We start from the raw sequence: 18,240 nt of genomic DNA on the forward strand, positions 1-18,240 counted from the left end.
ACTTCATTAAGCTCAAGCAACACCAAAAATGACAAATTCCAGATCTTAGTACGTTTAATCCAACGTTGTTTATTTTATTACTCTAAGGTCCCCAAGGTTAGTTGCCCCCATTTAGTAGAGTCTGTATCCCCAACACTTAGCAAAGCCATAGACTATAGCTGAGGTCTAAAAGCATGCGGAGTGAGTGAACAAATGCACGCACACATGAACCTGAATAGCTTTCTCAGCAGGTGGGCCTCTCTGAAGAGCATGGATTCTGGCCAACACCTAGGAAGCTGCCTGGAAGTAGATGTGAATAGTGACAGCTCAGAACAGCAGCTACCCTCTCGGCTTATTTTCAGACTCTGGAAAGTCAGCTCCAAGTACAGACAGTGCCAGCAAAATAGGGTCCTACCCCAATTCTTGTGTGAAGAAAAGCATTCTACAACTCCAGCCCCCACTCAGGGGAGAGTCTGCTGATATCCCTGGGCTGCTTCCGCCCCCACTCAGGGGAGAGGAGAGCTTGGGCGCCTCTCTCAGACCCGACTTCTGCTTGCCCACTCTGGGATCTCCCAGCTTGGGGACTGCAGGCAGGTCGACTCGTCCCCAGTGGACCAAGCAACCTCCAGTCTACTGGCATCAATCTTGGAGTCCTGCTCCCACCCACTGGGAGAGGGAGTGCCTCAGACCCCCCTGCACCCACCTTGAGACCCATCAGAGTACTGGACCTGCTTACACCCACTGAAAGAGAACCTTGGACCATACACACCAGGAGAGGAAGATACCCCACCTGCACCCACTGGAAGAAAGGATGGGAAGATGACAATAGAAGAATGCATTCAACAATAGAAAAACCAATATGATGCTACCAGAGTCTAGGGACTCTACACAGGCAAGACCTGAACATCCCAACACAGATGAAGCAGAAGAGAATGACCTTAAAAACAACGTATGAGGATGATAGAGACCCTAAAAGAGGAAATGGAAATGAGAGAATTCTTTAAAGAAATGGAAGAAAAGACAAACCAAAAATTGCAAGAAACAATTCAAACAGTGCAAGGTTTGAAAGCTAAAGTAGAGACAATAAAAAAAAAACAATTTTAAGGAATGCTGCAATTAGAAAAGATGGGTAAATGATCAGGAACTACAGATGCAAGCAAATACTCAATAAAATACTGGCAAATGGAATCCAAGAACACATCAGAAAAATCATCCACCATGATCAAGTAGACTTCATTTCAGGGATGCAGGGATGGTTCAACATACAAAAATCTATCAATGTAATCCACCATATAAACAAACTAAAAAAAAAAAAAAACACCACATGATCATCTCACTAGATGCTGAAAAAGCCTTTGACAAAATCCAACACCCCTTCATGATAAAGTTCCTGGAGAGATCACAGATAACAAGAACATACCTAAACATAATAAAAGCAATATACAGTAAACCAACAGCCAACATCAAACTCTATTCCTCTAAAATCAGGGACAAGCCTGTCCACTCTCTCCATACCTCTTCAATACTGTACTTGAAGCTCTAGTTAGAGCAGTAAGACAAGAAAAGAGATCAAGGGGATACAAATTGGAAAGGAAGTAGTCAAACTTTCACTGTTTACATAAGTGACCCGAAAAACTCTACCAGGGAACTCCTACAGCTGATAAACACCTTCAGCAAAGTGGCAGGATACAAGATTAATTCAAAAAAATCAGTAGCCAACTATATACAGAGGATAAATGGGCTGAGAAAGAAATCAGAGAAACATCACCCTTTTCAATAGCCATAAACAACATAAAATATCTTGGGGTAACGCTAACCAAACAAGTGAAAGACTTGTATAGCAAGAACTTTGAGTCTTTAAAGAAAGAAATTGAAGAAGATACCAGAAAATGTACATATCTCCCATGCTCTTGGATAGATAGAAGCAACATAGTAAAAATGGCAATCTTACCAAAAGCAATCTACAGATTCAATGCAATCCCCATCAAAATCCCAACACAATTCTTCACAGACCTTGAAAGAACAATAATCAACTTTATATGGAAAAACAAACGACCCAGGATACCCAAAACAACCCTGTACAATAGAGGAACTTCTGGAGGCATCACCATCCCTGACTTCAAGCTCTATTATAGAGCCATAGTCCTGAAAACAGCTTGGTATTAGCACAAAAATAGACAGGTAGACCAATGGAATCGAGTTGAAAACCCTGATATTAACCCACACACCTATGCACACCTGATTCTTGACAAAGAAGCTAAAATTATACAGTGGGAAAAAGAAAGCATCTTCAACAAATGGTGCTGACTGGATGCTGGCATGTAGAAGACTGCAGATAGATCCATGTCTATCGCCATGCACAAAACTTAAGTCCAAATGGATCAAAGACCTTAACATAAATCCAACCACACTGAACCTCTTAGAAGAGAAAGTGGGAAGTACCCTCGAACAAATTGGTACAGGAGACCGCTTCCTGAACATAACACCAATAGCACAGACACTGAGATCGACAATTAATAAATGGGACCTCCTGAAACTGAGAAGCTTCTGTAAGTCAAAGGACACAGTCAGCAAGACAAAATGGCAGCCCACAGAATGGGAAAAGATATTTACCAAACCCATATCTGACAGAGGGCTGATCTCCAAAATTTACAAAGAACTCAAGAAGCTAGTCTCCAAAACACCAAATAATCCAATTAAAAAGTGGAGTACAGGACTAAATAGACAATTCTCAATAGAGGAGTCTAAAATGGCTGAAAGACACTTAAGAAAGTGTTCAACATCCTTAGCCATCAGGGAAATACAAATCAAAATAACTCTGATATACCATCTTACTCCTGTCAGAATACCTAAAATCAAAAACACCAATGACAGTTTATGCTGGAGAGAGTGTGGAGGAAGGAGAACACTTCTCTAATGCACAGCCACTTTGGAAATCAGTATGGAGATTCCTCAGAAAAAGAGGATCAGTCTACCACAAGATCCAGCAATTCCACTCATAGGCATATACCCAAAAGATGCACATTCATACAACAAATACATCTGTTGAACTTTGTTCTTAGCAGCATTACTTGTAATAGCCAGAACCTGGAAGCAATCTAGATGCCCCTCAACTGAAGAATGGATAGAGTAAATGTGGTACATTTACACAATGGAGTACTACTCAGTGGGAAAAAAACAATGGAATCTTGAAATTCACAGGCAAATGGATGGAACTAGAAGAAACAATCCTGAGCGAGGTAACCCAGTCACAAAAAGACAAACATGGTATGTACTTACTCATATGGATTTTAGATGTAGAGCAAAGGATTACCAGCCTACAATCCATACCACCAGAGAAGCTAGGAAACAAGGAGGACCCTAAGAGAGACATACATGGTCCCCCAGAGAAGGGGAAAGAGACAAGATCTCCTGAGCAAATTGGGAGCATAGGGGGAGGGGAGAGGGAACTAGGAGAATGAGAAGGGGAGAAGAGGGGGGGTGAGGAGGACATGAGGGAGCAGGAATGTTGAGTTGCGGGAAGAATAGAGAAAGAGAGCAAGATAAGAGATACCATAATAGAGGGAGCCATTATATGTTTAAAGAGAAATCTGGCACTAGGGTAATGTCCAGAGATCCACAAGGATGACTCCAACTAACAATCTAAGCAATAATGGAGAGGCTACCTTAAATGCCCTTTTCCAATAATGAGATTGATGACTACCTTATATGCCGTCCTAGAGCCAGTAGCTAATGGAAGCAGAAGCCGACACCCACAGCTAAACACTGAACTGAATTCCTGGAATCCAGTTACAGAGAGAGAAGAGTGATGAGCAAAGGGGTCAAGACCAGGCTGGAGAAACCCACAGAAACAGCTGACCTGAAAAACAGGGAGCTCATGGACCCCAGACTGATAGCTGGGAAACCAGCATAGGACTGATACAGACCCCCTGCACGAGGGTGTCAGTGAGGAGGCCTGGGCAATCTATGGGGCCTCTGGTAGTAGATCAGTATTTATCCCTAGCATACGAATGGACTTTGGGAGCCCATTCCACACAGAGGGATACTCCCTCATCATAGACACATGGGGGAGGGCCTAGGCCCTGCTCCAAATGATGACAGACTTTTAAGATTCCCCATGGAAAGCCTCACCCTCCTTGGAGCAAAAAGGGGTTGGGATGGGAAGGAGAGGAGGGGGAGGGAACTGGGATTGACATGTAAAACAAGCTTGTTTCTAATTTAAATAAAAAATAGAAAAAAGAAAAGCATTCTATATATGACAAACTGTGTTCTTATGGAAATAACAAAAGCAAATTCTAAAGCAAAGCTGTTCCTATTTTAGCACCCTCATTTTTTTAAAGTCCCTTTCCCCACTTGTTGTTAGCTATCCCTCCAGCTTCCTTGAGAGGCAGTTCTACAAGCACACCCCCATTTCAGAGAAGCAAAATTGTTGCTAAAGGTCACAGAGAAGTATCCTTGGAGACAGGCATCTTCAGAAGTTTTGTATAAAGCTTACCCATCACTTAACTTCAAGTCTCCAAAGCAGATTTGATAAATTTCTCATTCCCCAGAGTATCCCACAGATGACTAAGGTGTGTCTCTATTCAGTATGACATTTCAAATCTTCCCTCTCCTGCTCTCAAGTTGTCCTAAGAAGTGTATCATTTGTTTTCACATTTTAAATGGGTTATCTCAATCTCCTAAAGACATTTTAAAGAAACAATTAATGGGCAGGCTTTCTAAATGTAGGCAATGAATAGAAAGCATACACATATCTCCAGTGGGGTTACCCATGTACAGTAAAGAAAAGCTGTACATCCCTGAGCATTTAGGCTGGGAGCATTTGCCCAGGGTTTACCTGCAAGCAAAGAAAATGCAGCTTAATAGTTTTCTTCTAGAAGTAGAAACCATCTTCTTGATCAACTAAGGTTAAAAAATAAAGTCTTTACTAGGAGTAGTTGACATGACCTCAGTACCTGCCTGTTTTCTGAGATTTCCTAATTGACTTCCCAAGTTAATCAGATTCTTTCCAAAAGAAAAAATTTCTTCCTGATTAAACTGGCTAGAACCAGTATCTCTGCTTTGTTACCTCTGTACCTGAATACTGCATCTACATTAGTTGTGGGGTAAACAGATCATTTGAAGATTTTTTTTTTTAATTCTAGCATTCTAGTATGTTTTCCTTCTAAGAATCTCAAAAGTCAACAGCATGTCCCCATTTCAGATAATACTGTCATCATTGCCACCCAGGTGGGCTTTGCTCATGGCCTAATTATAATTTGCTACCCATAGCTCTGATGCCTATGCACACAGAGCTTGCCACTCATTAAGCATACTTCCTATGTCTCCAGCTGAGCTATGCTTTCCCATTCTGCCACCACCATGTAGATAAAAGTCAGACACATATCTACTTTCTATCTGATTTGTTTCATCATCCACAGATCTGAAATGAACTATGGGTGATGTCGTCTAGCTGGCTTGTGTGCTGTTCCAATGGGACCAAAGCAGTGCTGAAAGGGGTCAGTCTTTATTCTGCAGTGCAGAGGGACTGTAGAAACCATCCTGATTCTTTCAGATGGGTCAGACTTCAGCCATTTAGAGAGGGCAGAGAACATATAAGGAAGTTCCTATCAACCTTTGTCAACTTGTTGTATTTCTTGTCTAGGTCTCCCCTGAGCACCAGACCCAAATACACAGCTTTGGTCTCTTATTTTAGTGTTACATAAGCACATTCACACCCATTTTGCAACCATTTCCTCCTTTTTGGTAACAGAACACCCAGGGTTTTCATTTGGCCAGACAAACCACCAAGGACTACACATTTCCTGGACTCTCTTGCAGCTAGCTGTGACCACGTGACTAGGTTTAAGAAGTGAGAAGTGAGGTGTACAGCTTCTAGGTCATCTCTCTGACAGCAACTCTACTTTCCTTGTTGTTCCTGCTGAGAAAAGCCTATAGCTAGGAGCCACAAGTCAGCAATGATAGTCCTAGCTCCACAGATTCAAATTGTAATTAGAGAAATGAAGTATTTTATATTAGTCATTATGTGTGAATGTTAAGATCATCAACTTTATAGGTCCTAAAATAACTGAGGCAAGACTCTGGACATGCCTGGAAGGAATTATAGAGATGAGGTTAAGTGAGGTGGGAAGACCTAACCTAAATTAGACCATACCATGCCACCGGCTGGGTACCCAGACTACATAAAAAGGAGAAAGGGTTGAGCCCAAGCATTTCTTTCCCTCTGCTTCACACTGAAGATACAATGCAGTCAGTATCTGCAGCTCCTGCCACCATGACTCCCCTACGATAACTATAGCCTTGAACCATGAGCCAAACAAACTCTCCCTTATATTGCTTTTAACATGTGTTTTGTCCCAGCGTTGCACAAAGTAGCTAATGTACTATCTTTTAGGGTAGCTTAATTATAGACGCCTAGGCTATAATATAATCATGAGAAAGAGATGGAGAGATTTCCATGCCCCTCCTTCATGTGTTTCCCCTTTCATATTAATTCATGTCCATGGACGTTATCCCTAGAAATTCCAAGATTCGAATCTGGAGGCATCTTTAACATTCCTCCCTCTTCAACCTCTGCATCCAGTCAGGCCTACTCCCACCATCCTGTTGGTCTGTGCACGTATGTCTCTCATCTCACTATACCACGTAGGTTCAGGTCACACCACACCTTCTCCTACGGAGTTTCTTACCTATATCTAGTCTATCCCCCGCCTTGAGCACAAATATTCTTTCTAAAATACACATTTGATGGTGGCACTCCCCTGCCTCGAACTCTTTGTTTCAAGATTCTTTCTAGCCCTCTAGAGGACAAAGGGGCTTCTCTCTTTTTTTCTCCTACAGCACTAAATGCTTTGACCATAGATAAATATTTGTAGTTTTCAGAAAATATCATGTCCTCCCTTGATTCCCAGACTGTATAAAGCCTGTTCCCTTTGCACATTTTGCTCCCCATAGCACCCCTTCCCTTCCAACTCCTCCTTATTCTCCAGGACTTCCTCACATATCACTGTCTCTAAAAGCTGCTTCCTTCTCTTAGTGCAATCACTGTACCACGCAGAATCACAGCTCATTGCCTGAGAATTTCCTATTCAGTCATCTGAGGCTTTTGTTAACAACAGTTCCATTCTGCAGGTTTCTAAAGAGTCTGCTACACAGTAATGACAAGATTACTTAGATGACTTAGTCCAGCTGATAGACTGAACTGTTTGTTCCTTCTCCAATCTTGCATTTGGGCTCTACAGGCAAGGGTACAGTTCAAACTCCACAGACTATACACTATGTCACAGGATTTCCTTTGACCAGTGTAATGTGAGCAGATAAATCATAAGACACATCTAAGTACAAGTTTTGAAGGCACTTGTGTGGTTTGGTTCTACACACTGCCTCTATATTCCCACCCAATGTCCCAAGCATTTGCCCTCCACTGTGAGAAGAAAAGAACCAGTTACTATCTGTTCTTTTATATTGGGTATTGGAATTAAAAGGCAACTGGTACTGAGTCAAGTCCACCAAGCCTAGCCAACAGCCAGCTACCCACAGTGGACTGCAGCTAACCCTACCCCTAAACACACACACACACACACACACACACACACACACACACAAACAGAGCTGCCTCTGGCCTGCTTCTTCCTCTGTATCAGCACCTTGGCAAGCCCCAGTACAGAAGGAGTAAGAATGTGAGGGCCCTGCTCCTAAGCCAGAGCACAGCATCCTGGAAGCTCCAGACACGAAAGGAGAACAGAGGAAGTAGCGTGTTCTTCTGAGCTCTTTCTTGTTTCTTGGACCATAAAGAACTCCAGTCATCCAAAACACTTTCTTTCATTTTCAGAGAGCCAAAAACCTATCTCAACCACCACGGTTTGAAGCCTGCATATAGCAGTCACATCTTGCATGCCTCCTGGGTGCATACCACCAACGCCTAGTCCCAAACGCTCAGCAGTGTCTGCTGTCCCTTGGACACAGCCTCTGCCTTTCCAGAGTATTCCCCACCCCACCCCACACCCCAGGACTTGATTTATGGAAAACCACCAACCAATCTTTCCCACTTTCCCCTCCACCATTTTCCTGGATTCCATAACTCCAACTTTGCAACACCCAAGATGCCACAGTAGTCATCATGTATATTCAGGCTAGAGTTATAGTTTGATCCACCTTAACCAAAATAGAATGATTTCCTTGGATTATGGCACTTGAAACAGCCAATTTACCCTAAAGAGGTGACACACTGTATCTCACGCATTTTTCAGTAAATAAAACTTGATGGGCAGATAAGTCCTTTACTTCCTCTGGGCCTTGGTATTCTTGAGCATAAGGACCACTGAGATAATGCATATGAAAGCCACCCAACACAGAGAAAAACATCATAGCACAAAATAAGAACAACCGCCACAAGCCACTACTTTTCTGTTTATTTCTGACTAAAGAAAAAAAAAAAGGATAAATGCCAAAAGGAGTGAAAAAAATAATAAATGGGTTCTGGAAATAAAGGGATATTCCAAGGTCATGCTGACTGTAGGAAGAAGCAGCCCACCTAGTCCAATGTATTTGCCTTGCTCTACCAGTCCCCACAGTGACCATCCAACCCTGTCTTCCAGAAACTTAATGCTAATCCGCTTGTTCTTCTGAAAATCTCAGCAACAGATCTCCCTTCCTAGTTGGTGTTTTTCATTCTAATCATTAGTTAGAATGAAAACACTGAAGACAACTGAGATCGCCTGTGTTTCCTTCACTGGGTGACTTTATAAAAGGATGAGTGAACCAGTCACTCTTGAGCTTTGATATCCAGGTCATCAAAATTAAATGGAGAAAAAGTTCAGACTCAGAATCACATGGCCAAAAGTAACCCTAGAAACCACCTCACCTAAGAGACGATAAGCTCAAGATAGAAACCTGCCCAGTACTAAACAGTTATTTGTGGAAGAGCTAGTTCTTGAACTCAACCTTCAACTCTCAGGATCTTTCCAACCACCAAGATTAGTACTAAGACTGCTTGTCATTAGACCAAGCATTAAGTACTTGGAGCTCCTAGTACATAGTAGCACAGTAGTACCAATACGCAAATCTCTGCAAATCAGTCACTCAGCAAGTGTATGTGTCTGATAAAGGTTCTAAAACAGCCACCTTCTTCTGATCCATCAAGAAGCATCTAGGCTGGGGATGGTGAACATGGGGACCACTATGATAAAGTAGTGGGGGAAAGTTTGATATAAACAATGTCGCTTCTGTGGAAGAAGGCAGAACACAAAAGGGAAAGCATGTAGGAGCTACACAGGATGAGGAAGAGGATGATGGAAGTTGAGGTACCAGCAATCTCTAAAAGAGAGTCTTCCTTTCCTAGGGTTAATAATAACACTCTAAGTCGCTATGCCTACCGTCCTTCCATGGTCATCAGGTAGCAAAGTGTCCCGGGGAACAGCCGCCTCAATACCTCCCTATCTCCTCGAGGTAGGTTAGGAGGTTTTCTGAGGCACCTCACAATACTTAGGGAAGACTTCTCTTACTGCTCTTACACAGTGCTAGCAGCATTGTCCACAGTCACACAGCCAGTGTCTCTGCCTCCAGGCTGGGCTCCTTGAAGGCAAAGGCTCATTTTATTAATCCCAGAGCAATGCCCAGGACATGGCAGTAACTCACTGACTGCATGACAAAAAGTCTTAATTCAGTCATCACCAATTCAGGAACTTCAGTTCAGAGTCAGTTTGGGTTGGAATCCCCTGACTTAGATTGACTACGCCTATTCCACATGCCACAGCACCAAGGTAGCTCTTACAGAACCATCAGCCAACCTAACAAATTACCTGAGTGCTTGTCTGAATCACCGACTAGACTGACCCTTCTCTGAGGGTAAGAATTGTCTCTTACCATCCCACTTAGACACCACAGGAATTGAGCTCGTGCCTTCAGAATGAGTTAGGTGAATGAAAGAGCGCCAAAGGAAATGCTGATGGAGTGTCTCCATCACAGAGACACTCAAGAGTCTCCAGGAAAACGTATAGCCAGCTTATGGAGGGAAATCTCTGAGTAGAATCGCAGGCATTTCTCACAGCCTCTGCTGCCAGGGAAGACAAACAAACGTCACCTGTATTGGGGAACAAAGACTGGAATGAGCCCTCCTTCAAGTCTCTTGCTAGATGGCACCTGTTGCTAAAATAGCAGCTGGTAAGCATTTTGTTTTGTTCAAAACAACAACAAAAACAAAACCAATCTATTGCAGGAAGCAGTACCGCAATGACAATGAGAAATCATGGGGCTAAATATATAGCAGGAGGAAGTACAGAATTTTAGCAATGAAAGACAAGGAAGGAGCTGTTGCAGCCTGAGGAAAAGAACTGAAGTGTTGATTAGAAATTGCTCCGCCTGCCTTAAAGCGAAGCAGGGGAGTAGAGTGTTGGTGAGAGAAAGCATGGGGGGAGGGGAGGGCAGGAGAGGACGAATGTGGTTTGTTCCTGGCTCTCTGTGTCATTTTTAATCTGCTTCCCCCCCCCTCTCTCTCTCCCTTTTTACCATATCTCTAGAGAGAATCCATTGATTGGGCTGGACCGGAATTTCTTACCTTACCTTGTATGGTTCCTGTGTGAGGAATGAGTCTAAATCCCTCTCAGCCTTGACTGCTCTCTCTCTCTCTCTTTCCTCGGGCCCCCTCTCTGGCAGCCATTGTTAGCTTCTCATACTTTGCAGGGGCTGAGAGGCGCCTTGTCCATCAGCACCTCTGACAACAGGGAATGGGAGGGGGCTCGTGGGATGTCAGGGGGTACTCAATGGCATCACAGGAACCAGCCACATACAGAGATCACCCCTACCATCTGACAGCTGAGATACCCTGCTAAGTAAGTAACCTGTTGCCTGTTTCCAGGCAGAAACAGCTCTGCAGGTGCAGATGGCAGAAGGTACAGACAATGCAGCACCTCCCTCCAAACAAAAATAAAGCACCAGAGCCTCCCACAAGAAACCCAGTGAAGCAGGTGGAGCTGGTGCAAATCAGACTGGCTAGGGTCGGGGCAGGGCTGACATCTAGCCCCGGGGCCACAAATATGCATATTGTTTCTCTGTACCTCTATTTCTATAAGCCAGGGGGGCTGAGTTCCTGTGGTCCCTCCGCTAATAGGATTCCATTTCATAAGAAACTGTTAGCCATCTAGAGAGACCATATGTTCTTCTCCCACTCTCTGTGAGTCCCCAGAGCACTTCTTCTCTTGGGCAGACCCAGTAGGGGGCAGGGTCCAGAAAAGCACCTCTGACTCATGGAGCGCTCCTCAGACGCCTGGCTGACTTCAGAAAAGCCTGATGACAGAGGCTGCAGGCCTAAGTTCCCCCTTGAAGATGGCACTGAGCAATAGAGACAACTCTGAGAGTTAGAATCTGTGAGGGTGGCGGTGGAAAGCACTGGGAGGCCAGAGGAGGGGGAAGCACGGATCAGCCAAACCCTAGAATTAGATGATTCATATCTGAATAATGTGGGAGGGATGAACTCCAAGCAGCCAAGATAAGAGGCTAACTCTGCGGAGGGCGCCCCCCCACCTCATCCCGGGGGGGGGGGCAGGAACGGTGTTAGGGCCTATCATTTGCAATAGGAAAAGAACTCAGGCAATTGATAATCTCATTCTGAAGCTAAAGAAGATAGAAGTGTTGGCCTTTCTTCCTCCATAATGTATTTTTTTCCTGCGTCTGTGATTTGCTTTGGTTGTTTTAAGCTGATTCGAATTCCTGTGCCACCCCCTCATCCCCCTCCCACAACCTAGTGGATGCCCTAGAGGATACAAACTTTCTTCTTGTTCCTGCTATTTGCTCTTTTCTCTTCTGCCGCCCCCATCCTGTCCCGATGACCTTTTGACACCTTGTTCTGTTTCCTTGACTCTGAAACTGGTTGCCTCTGACCCACCCCAAGCCATTCAAACCCTCCTTGCTCTGCTCCATCTAACCTCCAGCAGGGCTACTCTGTGCATCTCTCTGAGGTGGCCACCCCAGGGCCACCTTGTTCTTTATCCCAGAGTTGCCACACTGGACAAAGTGTTACAAACAAGGGCCTCTCCCAGGACCAGAAGATGGGAAGAAAGTTCACCAAGGGGGGGAAGGGCAGCACCAGAGGCTCCAGCAAAGTTCAGTGCCTCTGAACCTCCATGCAAATTAACCTCATTGGGGGGAGGGGAGTTATCTATTCTCTTCTCCACAATGGTTCCAGTGAGACTGATCAGGCCTTAAATTCCAGGACCAATCAAGCCTGTTTTCATCTTCCCAAACTCCTTCCCCTGTAGCCAGAGAGCCACAGAGAATGCCCCTGAGTCTCTCCCTCCTTCTCTAGGGAAGTAGCTGCCCGCGCCTCCAGAAAACGAGTCCTCTTCATGAATCAACCCCTTCAGAGCTTTCCCCAGGCATTACCCAGGACTCATAGCCCTAAAAAACTCAGGGAAAAAGAGAGGAAGCACCATTGTCTGGAGGGGAAATGTACATCCTAAGAACAACCTCACAGCGCTAGTGAGTCTAACACCTGCATCTTCATCCAGTTCCTTTGCAATCGGGCTTCTCCCCTGCCCCCCTCACCACCAATCAACCACACACACACACACACACACACACACACACACACACACACACACACACATCCAATCCCCCCCACACACACACACACACACCAGCAGCAAAGGAGGAAAATAAGGGTGGAGTGGACCACCACCACTGTGGGAAGAAGACATGTAAAGTTATCCGTCGCCGTGGCAAACGACTCTTACCTGTTAACCAGAACACAGCGGTCCACCCGAACACGACCCTGTCCATCTTGTCCATCTTCCCCAACTTCCCATCCAGATGGGGAGTGGGGAAAGTCGGCAGTGGCTGGCACGCGAGGATCCGGATGACCTCGCGGCAGCAGGCGGCGGCGGAGCGCGGGCCCCGCGCGTCCCTGGCGCCGCAGCCCTCTGGGCTGGCCGCGCAGCCCGGGGCCGGGCGCTGGACGCCGCCGCCTGCGAGACGCGCGCTGCCGCCCGCTCCAGAGTCCGCTTGGGCTGCGGGGCCGTTCCCGCACGCACAGGCAGCGCGGCGAGCGCCTCCCCGCAGCAGAGCTCGCCGCGCGGGGGAGCTCGGCCGCCGTGCCGCCGCCGCCAAAGTTTCTCGGTCACGTGCTGCCTCTCGGGAGCCGGGAGGTCAGAGCTCAGCAGCCAAGTCCACCCCGGAGCTGCCGGCCATGTGGAAGGAGCTGCCTTCGTGCTCTACCCAGGCCACTACGCAGGCTAGGACTCTTGTCTCGGAATGCCAGTGGCGGTTTGAACCTGAACTGGGTGACAGGGACAGAGAAGACTGCAAGGGCCTGGCATAACTTCTCATAGGGCTTAGACTACTAGCAACTCCTGAAGGCAGAAAAATGTGGGGTTTTGTTTGTTTGTTTGGTTTGGTTTTGGGGTTTTTGTTTTGTTTTTGCTGTGCCCTGGCAGGTGGGTCTGGTTCAAAGAACCAAGAGGCAAGGCCCCAGTCAAATTGGAATCCATAGGGGACAAACCCACTATGCAACCTTTTTTCTGAAGTGTGGTGTGGTTTAAGGCCTTTTTAAATAGAAAAATAAGAAAAAACAAAGAGAGAGAGAGACTGAAATGACCTACACCTACATATATGGGTTATGCCTACTTTTTAAATTGAGTTTTTTCCTGTCTATTGGAAAGGCGTCGCAATAAGTTGAGAATGGTGTGCTTGGATTAACAACTACATACTAAGGCTCTACGAGGTGCTAAGGCCACAGAATATGAGTAATAGTATAGCCTTCCTGTCCTTGAGGAGCTGCATCTTGGGCCTAGGAGAGGAAGAAGGCCAGACTATTAGAGACATAATGCATATTCATTGTAAAAATTGAACCAATGTCATCTTAGAAGATATAGGGAAAGGACCTGGTGGTCAGAGAAAAGAGCAAGTTAGTCATAGGGTGGGGCTGAGGACCACGATAAAAGATGTCTGTGTTAGCACTTGAAAGATGGAGCAAGATGTGGGCTGTTCAGGATTAATAGTGGTAAAGAACCAGGCAACCATATCCTGGCTAGAGGAAGAGAGAAAGGCGCTGAAGGACCTAAAATAGCCCTGAATTCCTGGAGCAGAGAAACTTTCACCCTAAGAATGAATGTATTTGAAAGCAGGGGTGCTGTACACCAGGACGGATGTGGAATAAGGAGGAGGAGAGCATCTTTCACCACAACTTGCCCTCTGAGTTCTTCGAATATCTGAACAGTTTCAAATACAGAAGCCAGAAAGTCTAGTCCCCTCCTGACCACCAAAGCTGGAGTGTAGTAGAAGTGACCTCTCCCTCAGTTTCCTGAATGTAGATCAAGTAGTGTAAGAAGCAGAGACACTGGAGAATCGGTTTTGCCACAAGGGAGCAGCAGCAGCTGGCCAGAGACTGTGGGGGTCAGAGGGCCACACTGTTCAGGGGCGAGGTCTGGGCTGTAGCCCTGGGATGACCTGCTGGGTTCCAACTTGTCTCCTGCATCTGGCTCTTCAGCATTCTTAGTCAGTGTTAGAGCCACTCACTACATTCTCATAAATGGTCTTTTTGTTTAATTTGGCTTGGATTATTTCTAATGTATGCCACAAAGGACCCTGAATAAGCAGTTCTATGAGAGAAATTCAAGGACTATTCCCTTTAGCACCCAGAAAATTAGCAATAAAGGTGGTACATAACATCTGTAGGCTTCTTATTAGAGTTTAAGCATGTTTATGGATCTTTCACAAGACTCCTCATTTAATCCTAATGAGGAAACGTGGACATAAAGATCATAACTAATGCCTTATGATAAGTAACCAGTAAATAAATAGTAGAGCTAGAATTTGACCTCGTCTTCTGACTCCAAAATGTAGGCTTTCCACTACAAAAAAAAAGTATGTCTACATAAAAGGGTTGAAATAGCAATGTATTTGTATTATGCTCTGCTATTTACTGCACTTTATGTGTGTACATACAATGTCTGGCTAAGCATTTCATGCAAAACTTAGACATCTGAACAAGTTTATACAGAGGGGAGATGGAGAGATGGGCCGAATTGAAAAGTGAATGCTCACGGATGCGAACTTCAAATATGTGCTTGGACTATGCCCCTATGTGAACGTCAACAGGAATCAGGAGTCTTGCAGAAGAGCTATATCAGAGCAAATCATAGAATGCAGGCGCTCTCGTCTACGGCCATACCACCCTGAACGTGCCCGATCTCGTCTGATCTCGGAAGCTAAGCAGGGTCAGGCCTGGTTAGTACTTGGATGGGAGAATGCAGGTACTCTGTCTATCGTCCTAGGGACTATTTTTGGTGTATGGCACTGTATATTGACTTTATAACTAGAGAGATACAGTAGCCTGTCCCAAATGTTTCTGAGTGGGTGGGACCCCAAACTACAGTCTAAACTGAGCTTTGTGCCCCTCCCAAATGCACATCATTATCAAGGTGATAAATGGTCAATATGAGAACACTAACACTACCCCTAATGATACAAAACATGCAACCTAAAGGATAGAGCCGGAAGGATGCTTCAACAATGGCATTATTTTTGTCATATTGGCGGTGGATAGTAAAATACAGGACACCCAGATCTCAATTAAAAATAATGAAATCAAGCCGGGCATTGGTGGCGCACGCCTTTAATCCCAGCACTCGGGAGGCAGAGGCAGGTGGATCTCTGTGAGTTCGAGACCAGCCTGGTCTACAAGAGCTAGTTCCAGGACAACCTCCAAAGCCACAGAGAAACCCTATCTCGAAAAACCTAAATAAATAAATAAATAAATAAATAAATAAGAAACCAAAATGAATGTACAGCCTGGAAATCTGCATTTTAACTCCCTTCCTCGAGGACTTTCAATAAACTTTAGTTTGTAAGAAGTAACACTTGTTCTTTTCCTAGGGAGCTGTTCAGTTAGTATTTGCAAATGACCCCATGATATGACTAAATTTTCATTGTCCATTTATACTAGCCAAGCAGCGCAACAAAGGGAGGGGCTTGATCCCCAACATGTTACACTTTCTCCTGCAATGAGCCCAACATGTCAGAACAAGATCCTTCATTGGACCAGGGTCTCACAAAATCACGACTAGGGTTGGGTTTGGTGAGGAGAGAGAATGGACAGTCTACTTTCTTCAAAGCTGCATACTTTAGAACAGAAATCAGGACACAGAGAATAGAGACGTGAGCTACCACAAGGAGACATGCTGGGAGCTGGGAGCTGGGAGCAACACATAGTTATAAATATAATGCAGCTGAATCCTCTTTAAAACATGATTTCATTGCAGACACACTGGCATGCATGCACATGAATCCAGCTTAACATGGGTCTTTTTAAAGCACACGGATAAAAACCGTATTTCTGCCTGTTTCTGCTCTTTGTTCCAGTAGGAACAGATAAGGTGGGGCTTTAAAGCAAGTGTCACATATTTTTTAAAACCTGAGTTTGGTTCGTCCTTCTTTTCTTTGTCCTACCTACTGGGTTTGTTATTCTCTCCAAACTCAGACAGTAAAAGTCACCCTCCGTGATTCTGAGTCTAAAAACAAAAACAAAAAACACCTACTGGAAATGGAAGCATTTTCATGCTGGAAGCTCTCTTATAAATGGGGGATACATTGTTTCATTTTTTTAAGCTTTAAAGACTAGCAATGCGAATATAAAGTTCATGATGCCCTCCATGTCAACTGCCAAGAACAGTGGTAATTATATCATAAGCAAAAGACTGGGCGAGAATGCTATAGTTCAAGTATTTGCGTGGTGTTTCATCTTAGAGCCTGCTATCTCAGACTCCCAATTTGGGCAGTGCAGGATGCTGAATTAAGTGGTACTTTTGTGCTCCACCTGGGATCAGAGCCTCCTTGGCCTGAGTTAGCTTTCTGAATATCTTTCTCAAAGGGGTCTGTCCAACAATAATGTGCAGAACAAAAGAACAGAGCAGCATGACCTCAAATATGGAAAAAGTACCCTTTAAAAAGACAGAGGAAACAACAAAAAGATAATCTCTAGGCAAGATTCTCATTCATTTATACTTTCTTCATAATTTTCTATACACTGTTATTTCTACAGTATAGAAAAGTTCCTGACTAAAGATATGCTCCTCTCAAAATTTATTCAGTGTCTAGGACTTCCCTGGAGAAAGGAGAAAGGCAGAGAGGAGTGGCAGGTGTTTTGTCAGGCCTATATTTTTAGCCAGATACAAAGCTCCCAAATGTACACCTGCTCTCATTATGTCTCAATTGTGATCCACTAATCAAGTTAATTATGAAGATTTGAAGCCCTGGGAACCCTTAGCGACTGATACTTCAGCCCGTAAATTGTTTGTAAATTACAGGGATAGAGATGAAGTAAGGCTATTTCTCTGTTATGAGCCCTGATTCTGATTTTGGCTTATGCTTCTGCTTGTGTTCCAATATTAGCATCTTTTGGAAACCTGACGACTCCCAATGTGGGGAACAGAGCAATTCTGATCCCAATGATCAAGCAGTGCCTGATGGACAGCCCAAGAGAGAAAAAAGGGGGGCCTGGCCAGATGGATTTCACAAGCCCAAAAAGCCTTGAGCACTAGATCTTGACAATTAGACCTAAAGGTTCTTGCTCAGAGGCCTAAGCATGTTTTCCAGAGTCTTTCCTTGACTCCGGTCACAGACAGAAATAGCCCAAGGGATAGAAGTGAGCTACAAAAACATATGTCATCTGATGACCTCACTCCCAGAATATGGGTAGTAGGTGCTTCATCCAGCACAGCTCCAAAGTCTAACTGACTGGGTGTGAGGGCATGGAAAAAAAAATAGACACACAGAGACACATGGACAGATATGTTGGATGGGCTGGATTGGGCTCTCTGATGGAGAAACCTCAGCACACTGGAAGCTCAGCGTGTTTATTATATATGGTTGAATGTGGAGAGCAGGTTCTTAAATATAGATAACACAAGACAGGGTTTATGGCTTACTACTAGATCAAGAAGACTGGTTTAGCTCAAACAAGTGAGAGCAGGGCTTGGCGTCCAGCGCATGTGCTCATTCGGGCAGAGGAGCGAATAGTGGTGGGGTAAGCTGAAATCAGACTAGGGAAACTGAACTACAAGGTCTGGACCTGGTAGGAGTACTGTCTGTAGGGGAGCAGACTTTAGGCCATAAATGTCCAATATCCCTCCAAGCCTCAACTTAGGGTGTTCGGGGAGGCTCTGCCACTTTCCCACGGGTGTCAGGCTATGGTACTTGATGTGGCCATGCCAATGTCAACAACACACATTCTCTCAGGGCTTCATTCACTAAGGCTTCTTCTGTTCCCCA

The 18,240-nt window shown here is 44.8% G+C and overlaps 1 protein-coding gene across 3 annotated transcripts in view; it reads right to left on the minus strand.

Annotated features, from left to right (window-relative positions):
• Ildr2 (immunoglobulin like domain containing receptor 2) overlaps positions 1–12,841 on the minus strand; it is a 65,453-nt gene extending 52,612 nt beyond the window's left edge. For all 3 annotated transcript variants that reach the window (XM_027417114.2, XM_035445967.1, XM_027417113.2), the window contains exons 1-2: positions 12,708–12,841; positions 9,844–10,060 (exon numbers count right to left, since the gene is read on the minus strand). In XM_027417114.2, the coding sequence (XP_027272915.1) occupies positions 9,844–9,940 (97 nt within the window). In that variant the 5' untranslated portion in view covers positions 9,941–10,060; positions 12,708–12,841. The remainder of the gene's footprint in view (positions 1–9,843; positions 10,061–12,707) is intronic.
• Positions 12,842–18,240: the final 5,399 nt, after the last annotated feature.

This window comes from Cricetulus griseus, chromosome 5, assembly GCF_003668045.3.
Source record: "Cricetulus griseus strain 17A/GY chromosome 5, alternate assembly CriGri-PICRH-1.0, whole genome shotgun sequence".
Lineage (NCBI taxonomy): Eukaryota > Metazoa > Chordata > Mammalia > Rodentia > Cricetidae > Cricetulus > Cricetulus griseus.